Here is a 13,819-nt window from a genome sequence, read left to right on the forward strand (position 1 = left end):
AGGAAGGAAGGAAGGAAGGAAGGAAGGAAGAAGGAAGCCTGAATTGAGAACATATCACCACAAGATGGAGTGTAGGTAAGCCTGTAAGATATTTTCTTAAATAGTGACTTAAGTGGAAGGTTCCAGCCCATTTTGGGTGGTGCCATCCCTGGGCTGGATGTATAGGCTTCTATAAGAAGCTAAGAAAGCCAAGGGGAGCAAACCAGTAAGCAGCCTTTCTCCATGGCCTCTGCATCAGCTCCTGTCCCCAGATTCCTACCCCCTGTTCAAGTCCCTGTCCTGCCTTGTTTTGATGATGAAGAGTGCTCTGGAAGTGCAAGCCAAATAAGCCCTTTCCTCCCTGCTTGCTTGTTTTGGTCGTGGTGTTTCGTCACAATGATAGTAACTCCAACTAAGACAACGGCTAAGGGGAGATTAGAGAAGAGGAGGGAGAGGTACTAGCCAGAGGCTCAGAACACCTGATGGAAGGAAGATACTGTCTTCTAGACATGACTGTGCCCATGAAGTCTAAACAATATGGTTGTCTACACCTGTATAATTCACAAGCCAGTCCACATGCCAATGTGGATGAGGAAAAATTTCATCACACCCCACCCCTAAATGAAGAGATACAAGACTGACAATGGCTGCTGAAAGGAAAAATACATTTTCTGCAGGGAGGAGCCCTGGATAGTTATGCAATCTCGAGTGATCAGTGAGTGCATACTATGTACTGAGTTCTAAATGAACTCAGTAGGCTGTGTACAAACACAACAGTATGTGTTGTATACACACAACAACAATGCCAGGCATGGTGGCAATACATGCCTTTATTACCAGTACTCTGGAGTTAGAGGCAGGCAGATCTCTGTGAGTTCAAGGCCAGCTGGATCTACATATCGAGTTTGATACCAGCCAATGATGTATAGTGAGACACCATTAGAAACAAAATGTAAAAAACCAAAACTAAGAATAGTTACAGAACAGGTCATGACTTCAAGGGAGGAGGGCATGGGAAGAGTAGGAGAGGGTAGAGGATCAGGGACGAAATGATGCAAATACACTATACTCATGCATAAAATTCAAAAATGTAGTTGGGATTATACTAAGCTAGTATGTGCTTTCTAATTTCCACTATTATATTTTGTGCAAAGGGGAAGTTAATATATTTTAATTTATAAATTATCATATACTCATAACACTCTGTAAAAGTACACTTTACTGAGTTATATACAAACCGATAATAAACATCTACGCCAAGGAAATAACTCTGTAGTTCTAGCTCCCATTGAGTTGCACAGGATGTCACTTTCAGCCTTTAGTTGTGGTGTAGGATTAACAGCCAGGGATGTGTTCATTTTCCTCGCTTTGACATTTGAGCTGAGGCTCTCTTAAGGTGGCTGTGTCACCATTTCCTTGTTTACAAACCTTCCTTCAGAATACTTACCTACCATGTGAGGACAAGGAGTCAATTTATTTCCTGCCTGTACAGTTTTTTAAATAATAGTGTTTCAGAAACGTGATTTAGAGAATAAAACCAAGTAAGCTTAGAAAGTGAAACATGTAGTTTCTTTGTTACAAACAAGTATTTAAACCACATTTCTTCAATCAAATATTAAGGAACTTTCAATGTGGGTACTTTGGTTGAACAGCATTTATTTAGGTAGACAACAGCTTCACAAAGAAAATGATTTATGATGAATCTCTCTTACTAGCATTTGAGACCAATTCATAATATTAAACCATTGTTAAAAACATACAGATTAAAGCATGAGTTAGCCAGGCATGTTAGTGTCAGTGTGTGATCTGAGCACTTAAGGGAGTGTGGTAAGGGGACTGTTCCAAGTTCAAGGCCAGCCAGGGCTCTCCATCAAGATGCTGTCACAAAACAAACAAGTAAAGCACTAACCATGCTGTACCTCAGTATGCAAAGTAGAAAAATAATACATTTAGGTTCCAGAAAGAATTATTTTAAAATAAGAATTTAGTAAAGTATGTAAAAAGATGATATTAATTTTATCATTAACAAAAATAGAAATACATAATCATTTTATAATAAATTCTGGCATTTGTATAGAAAATTTTTATTTACGCTCCATTTCAGTTAAAACACTCAAGAAGATCTTGTTTTTCTGACTTGGTACACTAAAGTCATGTGACCTTTTTGACATTTTTTAAGAAACCACATGCACCTGGGGTTGTGTTAAATGTCAGACCCTTATCTCTCTGTAAAACAAATTATCTAAATTCTTTCAACCCTTGAGAGAATTTTAAACCACAGAGGAGTTGAGAAAGTGTATTTCGATTGTTTTAAGGAAGTACCCTGTTTTTCACATTCATACCATAATAGTATCCCCTGAAAGCGTTGTTTTTCTGTTGCTAAAGGATGTATTAGAAACAAGATACATTCTAATGTGATGCAGTGGTTGCCTTTGCCTAGATGTTTATATGGATCTACAGAGTGGATGGAAATACTTAGAATGGAGCCTAGCACTAACTAAACAGTCCTGTTAACCACTACACTAGCAATGGCCTTGTAAAACGATCATCAACAGTCGCTTCTTTGTTGTTCACAGTAGAAGGCAGCAAGAACTAATTGCCAGCTAAGCCACAGTGGCCTACACCTGTAATCCCAGCAGAGAGAGGCTGAAGCAGGACTGCTCCACACATGGTGCCTTCAGACAAGCTGGGGTCACCATGCAAGTTCCTGTCAAAAATAATCACATTTCCACACATCTAGTTGTGCAGCTTGGTCTTCATGTGGGTCTCAAACAACTGGAATGGGGGTGGGGGGCTATGGCAAAAGTTGTTGCCTACATGTGGGATATGTTCTTCTAGATGGGCTGCCTTGTCTGGCCTCAGTGGGAAAGGAGGCGCCTAGCCTCACAGAGACTTGAAGTGCTAGGATGGGGGGATACCAGCCACCACCACCCGCACCCCCACCAGCACAGGCTCAGAGGAGACGGGGAGGGGAGAAGAATTGTGTGAGGGGTGACTAGGAGGGGGCAGTGAGTGGAATGTAAAGTGAATAAATAAAAAAATTAAATTAAAAAAAAGCATTTCACTTTCACTCTACTTGCAAAAGACAGATAGATAATCAAACAAGACTCATTCCAGCAAAGCAACTTTCTCATGACTGTCACTGGGTCAGGGAAAAAAACAAAACAAACAAACAAAAAAGCTGTAAATAACAGCATTTGTTTCATCAGGTTCTACCCTCTGCTACCTCCCCATTTCCCCCAGGACTTCAGTTCTTCATCTTCACCTATGTAACTACTCCCAAGTTAAATTTTATTTAGCCTTTATTTCTAATCTTCAACACATTTCCATTTTCCCCAAAGACACTTACAAACTAAAACTCCAACTCTCCATATTCAAAGCAACCACTACTCCTGGCCCTCTTTATCTTTTACAGGGTATCTACCCTTTTCAGCCTCCTCCTAGAACTATGCCCCCCCCCTCCTCTCAAAGGCCACATCAATGCTTCTCTTAAATCCTACTCTCATTAACAAAGGACCTTTCAGAAACACCTCACAGGCTATCCACTACAAATCCCAACTATTCCTCTTCCTGTCACAACAGACAACAGCAAGCTCCTAACAGATAACCACTTCCTCCTCCTGTCCCACTCAGAGTTTCCTGGTTTGTTTTGTTTTGTTACAGGGCAAGACAGTGCAGAGGATCCTCCACCTTGTATTCTTGCTGAGGCCATTTTAGGTTTAACCACAATTTGATCTCTTTGATGGGAAGACCCATGGAAAATTACCCAACTCTATTCTAGGAACCCAACATCAAGATGACCCAAATAATTTATTTTAGCTTCTGTTAAGGAAACCATCCTTAGCGGTTCCATCAACCCAAAGGCAAGTATGGAGATTTCTGGATCTTCTGGGTTTTATAGACTTTGGGTGCCAGGGCTCACTGAGATAGCCAAGCTGTAATATGAAGCCACCAGGAGCCAAGAAGACAAAAGAAAATGGACCCCTGAGATTGACATGGCTTTTAAGACTCCAAGAAAACCCTTATTGGAGACACCTTGATCCTCCTGGACATTCACAAACCTTTCCACCTGTATGTGGATCAGAGAAAGGGGATAGCAAAGGGAGTGCTCACCCAAACTTTAAGACCATAGGAAAGAAAGACCTTGGTTATTTATCTAAGAAGCTGGACCTAGTAGCCCAAAAATTGCCAGCCTGCCATCATAGCTGCCACTGCCTTTCTAGTCAAGGATGCTAACAAAATAACCATGAAGCAGGCACTTGTTATCACCACCCCCCCCCCCGTGCTATTGAGGGAACCCTCAAGAATCCACCTAGCTGGTGGCTGCCCAATGCCAGACTGATGCACTTTCAGGCTCTGCTTTTGAACCCCCCTCTCATAAGATATGGCCCATCATTTGCCCTAAACCCAGCCACCCTGACCCGTCCTCAGATCATGATTGCTCCATAGTTCTGAGGCACATCCAGAACACCAGGCAGGACCTGACTGACATACCCTGACCAGATGTGGAATGTATCTACTTCACAGATGTGAGCAGCTTCATCCAGAATGGAATCAGGTATGCAGGGGCAGTGATAATGGACCTGGACTCTGTTAGTGGGCAATTGCTTTGCCACCAGGAACTACAGTCCAGAAAGCTGAACTAAAGGCTCTAACCCAGGCTTTAAAACTGGCAAAGGGAGCCCTAGCTACAGCAGATATGCCTTTGCTATGGCTCATACACATGGGTCCATATACTAGAGGGAATTATTGACTGTGAAAGGAAAACAAATCAAAAAATAAGGAGGGAATACTTGCTTTATTGGAGACATTATGGCTTCCTCTCAAATAATGTATTGCCCTGGGCATCAAAAAGGAACTTCAGAAATAGCCCAAGGGGAACAGGCTACTGATAAAGCAGAAAGGGAGGCTGCGCAGGCTTCTACTGCCAACATCCTACATGCCAGCTTTGCTGCTCCCTGTGCTCACAGCCAACTGGGAATATACAGCTAAAAACAAAGGCCATCAGGGGAAATGCCAAGGAGTTTACAGAAGAGACGGATGGTTGCTGACCTCTGCAGGCTGCGCATTCCTCCCTAAGGAGTTTGCTCAGCAACTCCTCCATCAGAGTCATCGAGCTTCACGCCTGGGCCACCGAAAACTGAAGAAACTGCTGTGAGGGACAAGGTACAAAATGTCTGACTTAGGACATCTGGTTGACCAGGTCATCTCAGACTATGCCACCAGCCAGGCTGTGAACTCCTCAGGCCCCAGTCAAGGAGCTGCTCCAGGAACCAGAATCAGGGGTCAACAGCCCAGGGCTAATTGGGAAATAGATTATACAGAAATAAAACCAGGAACATGTGGATACAAGTATTTGCTAGTTTTTATAGATATCTTTCCTGGATGGGTAGAAACCTACCCTACAAAGGAGACTGCCAACATAGTGGCAAAGAAGCTTCTGGAAGATATCATACCCAAATATGGTTTGCCTACCCTGCTTGGATATGACAATGAACCAGCATTCATCTCTCAGGTAAATCAGTATCTAGCACAGGTTCTGGGGACCAGTTGGAAATTACATTGTGCATACAGACCCCAGAGTTCAGGGCAAATAGAGGATAAATCAGACCCTGAAGGCCTTGACCAAACTGACCCCTGAAACTGACAGTGACTGGTCATCTCTCCTACCTTATGCCTTATATAGGGCTAGGAACACCCCCTATACTTTAGGTCCTCCCACCTTGAGATCCTATATGGGAGGCTCCCTCCCATGCTGCCTAACGTCCAGTCTGATATCTTAGCTGAATATGACCAACATAAATCCTTGGAAGCCCTCCATAAGGTCCAGAAGCAACTCTGGCCTGCCATCCACCAGGTGTATGAGTCTGCTCCTCCCTGTAACCCTCATTATTTTGAACCAGGTAACAAAGTCTGGATTAAGAGACACAACTACAAGACTCTGGAACCTCGCTGGAAAGGGCCTCACACTGTGATCCTGACCACACACCCACGGCTGTTAAGGTGGATGGGATCAGGAAGTTGAAATTCCACTCCCAGGTTAAGCCTGCCAGGAAAGAGATGATCCAGCAGCTGAGATCCCAGCAGAGAAGACTTCCAGGTGAACTGCCACAAGAATGATGGACGGTCACGCTGAAACTGCAACTCCAGCACTCCTGATCCTGCTTGCTTGCAACAACCTTGTCATCAAGTTCACAATGGCTAGCAGGAAGGTTGATTGGACTGCCAGTTCTTAACTCCTCTCTCTCCACACTTAACACAGAACTGTTGGTTACTGGACAGGAACTTTACATTAGAAATAAGGTACCTCTGCAACTGCACTGTAACCCCTACTGTTGCAGGACACATGCTGCCCCCCAGAGAATGCTTGGTGAGCTTGTACCTCGGGGCTTACCCCATGCATTTATGGCCTGGTTGTAAATACAACTAAGGTTTTTTTATGTTCTGTACAGCTTGTACCCAGAGTGACTTATTACTCTGGAGAGGATGTCTTCAACCAGCTAGCACCTCCAAACAATCAGGTTAAAAGGGTGGCCATCTCCGCTGTGTTACTAGGTTCTCTCCTTGGAATAGAGCTGGCTGGAGCCACTAATATAGGGGCCTCAGAAACATCTCAAGGATTTGAGGTGGCCCATTACTGAAAGAGGGGTGGTAAGAGGGATAAGACAGGCTGACTCCATGGCAGGCTTCAAATTGGCAGTTAAGGAGGCTAGGCCTAGAACTCAGTAAGACCAGGCAAGACCGGGCAAGTCAATTACTAATAGAAAAAGTCAATGCCCCATAATGGTTCAGGAATGCCTACAGATAAAGGAAGATAAAGCTCATTACCCTGGAATTCCAATGTGCTTTATTTAAATTGGCCTGTGAGTTCTCTCGGGTGTCTCTCTATCTTGGTAATGGGAGACCACAACATGCTGGACTTCTGCAGAATAAATCACTCTTTGCGTTTATATACTATTTGAGTCTGGGGTATCACTCTTTGGGGAATCTGGACTCTTACATTTTTCACCTTTGCCCAATTAGGGGCAAACATGGATCCTGACATACTTCCTGCCTACATATTTTCCTACCTAGTGTGATCAAATACACCCTGTACAATTGGGTCAACCAACTTGTTTGGCGACGTGAAAACATATACTTGTTATCTTACATAAGCCCCCTAGTATTTCAGGAAGCTATCTGTCCTTGGGCAAGCAGAGTTTACAGGTTAACTTTAGCCCTTAGAGAATAAAGAATAAACACTATAGCCTGTGTCTGTGTAGTCTCCTCTGGTAGGCTCCCTATAACAGTTTGGTTGGTTGTTTTGTTTTGTTTTGTTTTGTTTTGTTTTGTTTTGTTTTGTTTTTTGGAGGTGTGTTGTAACTGTTTGGTTTTAAAATACTAGGGTCTCCTGTAGCCCAAGCTAGCATCAAGCTGGCTATGTAGCAAAAAACTAATATGTAGCACTATATCAGCACCCTCTGATGAGTACTGTTACATTAAGCAACTAACTCCAGGTTTCTACTTCAGCCTTGGAAAGTCTGAAATTCAAGGGCAGTATGTAACAAAGAAACCCAGGGAAGGGCTGGAGTGGCTCAGTGGTTAAGAGCAGTTGCTTCTCTTGTAGAGGACATGGGCTCAGCTTCCAGCACCCACAACTATTTGTAACTCCAGTTCCAAGGATCTGACACCCTCTTCTGACCTCTGCAGACAGGCTAGGAGAAAATCTATGGAGCCAACAGCTATAGGTAGCTTGGTGGTAGCACTTGCCTAGAAGTTACAAGGCCTTGAATTGATCTCTAGCTCCAGCATTGAAAGAAAGAAAATCTATAAAGCCAAAAGAAAAAAATCATTGGGCCCACTAAAGTAAGGCTTATTTTCTAAATATACATTTTATCATTTTACTACTAAAGTAATAATTAATAAACTCTAGAATGTGAAACATTCCTATGACTGTTCCTACTCATCAATGAACATTCTACTTAGAGTTTATGGGTAGAATAGAAAAGACTTTACCTCAGAAGGAAAAACTACTTAGCATTTCTAGTCACTTCTGTTAACATCTGCTTAACAAGTAACTAATATAAGAATAAACACCATTTTAAAAATAGAATTAGCTATAGATGCTTCATATTACAATTTTTTAATATAATTCTGAACAATTATCTGCAAGTGTTCTTTTGGCAACCTGTCTACAGATCAGCTCATACATGCTTAGGTAAACATGAGATTCCTTTGTGTTCTAGAACATTTAACCTGCTTTACTATAAAAATTTACATGTAATTTAAGATGTTTATCTGTATGAGGATACATAGTATATATATATATCATACAAACACACACACACACACACACACACACACACACACATGCACACATATATTCCTTATGTGGGAATATATCCTACATGAGGAATATGAGGAATATATACACATATGTCTATTACCCTTTATTAGGACAGAAATCAAAGTTCAGAATAATTTATAAGGAGTGCTAATCTTATCAAATTACTGGGACTTCTGTTGTTGTTTTGAGACAGTATAGCCCAGCTAGACAGGAACTGAACCAAGGCTTAGACTGCTGGCCATCCTCATGCTTCAAGCTCCAAGCATGGTCCACTATGCCTGGCTATTGAGACTCTTACATGAAGAGGATTTATTTTACATGTTTCTCTTGTATGCGTTTTCTCTCTCTCTCTCTCTCTCTCTCTCTCTCTCTCTCTCTCTCTCTCTCTCTTTCTCTCTCTCTCTCTTCCCTTCTCTCTCTCTCCTTCCTTCCTTCCTTCTTTCCTTCTTTCCTCCTTCCTTCCTTCCTTCTCTCCTTTCTCTCCTTCCTTCCTTCCTGTTCAGTACCATGGATTGAACCCAGGGCCTTCTGTATGCTATGTAAATATTCTACCAAGGAGCTAATCTTGAAACAAGGTCTTATTATATATTCCAAGATGGCCTCAAATCCAGTCCTCCTGCCTTTGTCTCTTAAGTGTTAGGATTAAAGGCATGTAGCACTCTGCCCAGTAGACTGTCTTAACTAGATGCTCAGGCACACTTTATATACAAGATGCTCTAAATATTTCAGAATCATTTGAAAATATTTAGCCTACAACCACCTTTACATAGATTCACAACATAAAAAGAAAAATCTTATCTGTCAATAATATAGCTCTGGATATCCTAGAATTGACAATGTAGACCAAGCTGCCCTTGAACTCACAGAGATCCAATTCCTTTTACCTCTATAGTACTGGGATGAGAGGTGCGCATCACACCATACTTGGCTTTTTAAATATATCTTAATTTAAATAATATTAAGTCAGGTATTGTGGAAAGAAAGAAAATGTAGAGGGCTGGTGAGATAACTCAGCAGGAAAATATATTTGCCACCAAGTCTATGACCCGAGTTCCATCCCTGGAATCCACATGGTAGAATGAAAAACCCAGCTCCCATGAGCTTACCTGTAACTTCCACATGCAAACCCTGTTGGGTGGAGGCATATGAACCCACAAATAAATGAATACATAAATGTAATAATAAAGTATTGGGGCTGAAGAAATAGCTCAATCATTATGAGCATTTGTTGCTCTTTCAGTGGACCCAGGTTCAAGTCTCAACAGCCACACAGTAGCTCATAAGCTCCTGTAACTCTAATTCCAGAGGATCTGACAACCTTGTCCTCTTCTGACCTCTGTAAGTACCAGGCATGCACATGATACACAAACATGCAAGCAAAACATTCACATGCATAAAATAAATAAGTCTTTTTTGGTAAATGTTCTGAAATCCAAATAGAAGTAAGAAAATTCAGGTTTTGAATGTGACCAAAGTCAATCTCAACCACTATAACAGATTCTATCTTTTGAGAAAATCTTCATATTATATACATATATAATATGTTTATACAATATAAACAAGTTTTTAGTTTATTTATTTTATGCATCTGGGCATTTTGCCTGCATGTCCATATGTATACCATGTTCATGCCTGGTGAGAAGAGGTGTCAGGTGCCCTGGAAATGAAGCAATAGACTGATGTGAGCTGCCCTGCGGGTTCTGGGAAGGGAACTCAGGTCTTCTGCAAGAGCAGTCAGTGCTCTTACGTTCTGAGCCATCTCTCCAGCACTGTAATAGATTATTTATTAAAGAGAATGTTGTACCCCTCACGTTGTACAAACACAGAAATTAAGGGAACAAGGTAGAGCTTACCTTGCTGAGCTAAAGTTGATCTAAGCATCCCCGTCTTTGACCAGATTTTCACTTGTCCATCCTCTCCAACTGTGTAGAAAAAAAAATTATCTGTAGAAATTAATCTTAAGTTTACATGTGCATATATAAGTAAATGTCTAAATGTTTAAAATTCAGATCCAACTCATTCCAAGTGTAACAGAGTATGTTTTAACTGTAAATTTACATCAAAATTACATGAAAAAGAAAAAAGCTTTCATCAATGTAACCTAACTTCCATAGTCAAAATTTTATTTTTTCCTTCAAACTTGGAAAACTCAGGAATGTGTTACTCAAATACTACTTCCGTTGACATTATGATCTTTACTTAGACTTTAAGAAAAGTATTCTCGCCAGGCAGTGGTGGTGCAGGCCTTTAATCCCAGCACTTGGGAGGCAGAGGCAGGCAGATTTCTGAGTTTGAGGCCAGCCTGGTCTACAGAGTGAGTTCCAGGACAGCTAGGGCTACACAGAGAAACCTTGTCTTGAAAAACAAAAAAAGAAAAAAAAGAAAAAAAAAAGTATTGCCCATGTAGTATCTACTGCAGTTACCACCATCAGGGAAGTTAAATCCACCTGTGACCATCATAGCTCAAACAAGAAGAAAGAGCCTGGAGCTTCAGAATCATTTAAGAAAGGGATTTCTGGTTGGTTGGTTGGTTGGTTGGTTGGTTGGTTGGTTGGTTGGTTGGTTGGGTTTTGTTTTTCCAAGACAAGGACTCACTATGTTCTGGCTGTCCCTAACTCACTATGTAGACCAGACTGGCCTCAAATTCACAGAGATCCACCTGCCTCTGCCTCTCGAGTGCTGGGAACAAAGGTGTGTACCACCACATCCAGCAGGATTTTTGTTTTTATTTACTTAGTTGTTATATTCTACTTCTGTGGTGCTAGGGATCAAACCTAGAACCTTGCACATAGTAGGTGAATACTCACTCTGCTGCTGAGATACATTCCAGCCTAGAATTTATATTTCCTGCCTAATTTTTAAAATGATTTGCATCTAAATATACTTACATGCTAAAATAGGAGCCATTGAAAAAAGAAGTTAAAGGTACTGGTGAGACAGAGGACATGTCATTAAAATAATAATAATAATAATAATAATAATAATAATAAAATTAAAAATCCTCCTAGAGAATGCCTAAGAGAGATTTAAAACATCTGCACAGATTTTAGGCATTCCTTTCTTTGAGGGGTGCAGCTTAAGCTTGCTCTTCTTCAGTGTGGTCTGTACTTGGTGACTTGCTTTTAAGGAACAGAGCAGGATGGAAATGGCCAAGTATGATTCTGAGGGTGAATCAGAAAAGATACTGTGGTTCCTAACCTGCTATTTTTTGCACCCCTGGGAAGCCATGTGCCATGACGCAAAAATATTCTATCAGCCCTACGGAGTTGCCTATGTGGCAAAGAATTAAGGTCTCCGGCTAAAGCCAGAGAAGAAGCAAGGCTCATGCCAGCATCCACCTGTGTAAGCCAGAACAATCAAGCCTTCTCAGGACTGTAGCCACATGTTACAACCTGAAGGAACCTCATGGTACATACAGCCAGAAATATTCACCTGCCAAAGCTGCTCCCAGGCCTACAGAAATGGCCAGAACTTATTGTGTAAGTCTAAGTATTGAGGTAACTCATTATGCAGTAATAGATGACTAATATAGTAAAGCCTACCCCTGGAGTAGAAAAAGCAGATATAGGTAAGTTATATGAAAAAATGTAATTTTAGAATTATTTAAAATTATAACTTTTAGCTACTCTAGGACTTAATCATTCTAAAAGCATCCTTTGATAGAACAAATTAATGATTAGTATGAATCTCAAGAAATGGAAATAGTGACATTCTCCTGTAGCCCATCATTGAGAAGGCTGAGGCAGGAGGATTGCTAATGAGACCAGACTAACGTACAAAATGAATACTAAGCCAGCCTGTACTTCATATCAAGATTCTATCTCCAGATAGAAAATGAAGAAGAAATAAAATATTCTGAATGATACCATTTACACAGCAGTCTAAATTGGTACTGTGACAATTATAGTGAAGTACACTACTGCTACATGCCTGTGGTGGTTAGCTTTAAATGTCAACTGCCACATCCAGAACCACCTGGGAAGAGAATCCTAATTGAGAAATTATCTAGATTAAGTTGGCCAGGAGGCATGCCTGTGGTGGTTTATCTTGACTATTACTTAATCTAGGAAAACCCAGTCCAGTGTGGGCAGTACCACTTCATAGCTGGTCCAGAACTACATGACACCAAAGGAAGCAGGTCAAGTGTTTGCTCTCTCTCTATTCTTGATTGTGGATGCAATGCATTGAGTTCTTGCCTTGACTTCCCCACAAAACAGACTATAATCTGGACTCATAAACTACAATAAGCCTTTCCTGCCTGGACTTTGGCTTTGCTCACAGTATTTTATTACAACACAGAAATTAAAGTAAAAGAATGAAAATATCTTTTTAAAAAATATTTATTTATTTTATGTATATGCATACGCTGTCACTGTCTTCAGACATAAAAGAAGAGGGCATCACATGCCATTATTGATGGTTGTGAGCCACCATGTGGTTGCTGGGAATTGAACTCAGGACCTCTGGAAGACCAGTCCGTGCTCTTAACAACTGAGCCATCTCTCCAGCCCGAAAACATCGTCTTTGAAACTTTCTCTTTATGAATTCAGTTAAAAGGTTATTTGGGGTAAGGGTGAGGAGACTGATCAGTGATAGATCACTTGCTGAGCATGTGAAAGGTCCTGGATTTGATCCCAGCACAGCAAAGAGACGGATTTGCAGAACATTTACCTGTCACTAATGCGGTCCCCTCGTAGTTCCATCTTCCTGCAAGCACAGCCCCACAGTGAGCTTCTACACTTTTTTCCACTCTTCCCAACTTGGAAATCAGATGAAACCTACCTAAAGGAAATTATCTGTGAGAATCTATTAATTAACTTACATTTAAATATTTGACGGGCCGGGCGGTGGTGGCGCACACCTTTAATCCCAGCACTTGGGAGGCAGAGGCAGGCGGATTTCTGAGTTCGAGAGTTCGAGGCTAGCCTGGTCTACAGAGTGAGTTCCAGGACAGCCAGGGCTACACAGAGAAACCCTGTCTCGAAAAAACCCAAATATACTTCCTACTACTAGATTAATTAGCATTAATGAACTAACAATTAGCTATTAGGCACTACAGGCATAAAAACAACATAGTATCATTAAAGATGCAAAACTGTGGCATGAAAGACATTCACATGTATTCCATTTAGTAAGCAAAAAAATTAAATGTAAAAATATACATAAGCCCTGACTTTTTGGAGTAATGTAAATTAATTACAAACGAGAAAATACTATAGACACTTGAAAGATGTGGAAGACATTTTTAAAGATCACAGATGTCTTACAACTGTCCACAGCCTGGGACACACCTGTAATGTCAGTGCATAAGAGGCCAAGGACAGTGATTCCAGAACAGCCTGGGACACACAACGAGACTCGGAAGGTGTGGGGACAGGGAGAGGGAGGAGAAAAACACAAAGAAAAGGGAGGAGAGGGGAGAGGAGGAGGAGATAGACTCAAAGGGGGAAATAATATTACACAACTACTAAATGGGTTATTTTTTACAGTAGTGTCTGGGTTATTAATTCTGAA

At 41.2% G+C, this 13,819-nt stretch overlaps 1 protein-coding gene across 2 annotated transcripts in view; it reads right to left on the bottom strand.

The window, feature by feature from the left end:
- Ift80 (intraflagellar transport 80) overlaps positions 1 to 13,819 on the bottom strand; it is a 156,434-nt gene that overhangs the window by 127,040 nt on the left and 15,575 nt on the right. For both annotated transcript variants that reach the window (XM_028763616.1, XM_028763615.1), the window contains exons 4-5: positions 12,977 to 13,087; positions 10,159 to 10,227 (exon numbers count right to left, since the gene is read on the bottom strand). In XM_028763616.1, coding sequence (XP_028619449.1) covers positions 10,159 to 10,227; positions 12,977 to 13,087 — 180 coding nt within the window. The remainder of the gene's footprint in view (positions 1 to 10,158; positions 10,228 to 12,976; positions 13,088 to 13,819) is intronic.

This window comes from Grammomys surdaster, unplaced genomic scaffold (assembly GCF_004785775.1).
Source record: "Grammomys surdaster isolate TR1022 unplaced genomic scaffold, NIH_TR_1.0 139, whole genome shotgun sequence".
NCBI classification, from domain to species: domain Eukaryota; kingdom Metazoa; phylum Chordata; class Mammalia; order Rodentia; family Muridae; genus Grammomys; species Grammomys surdaster.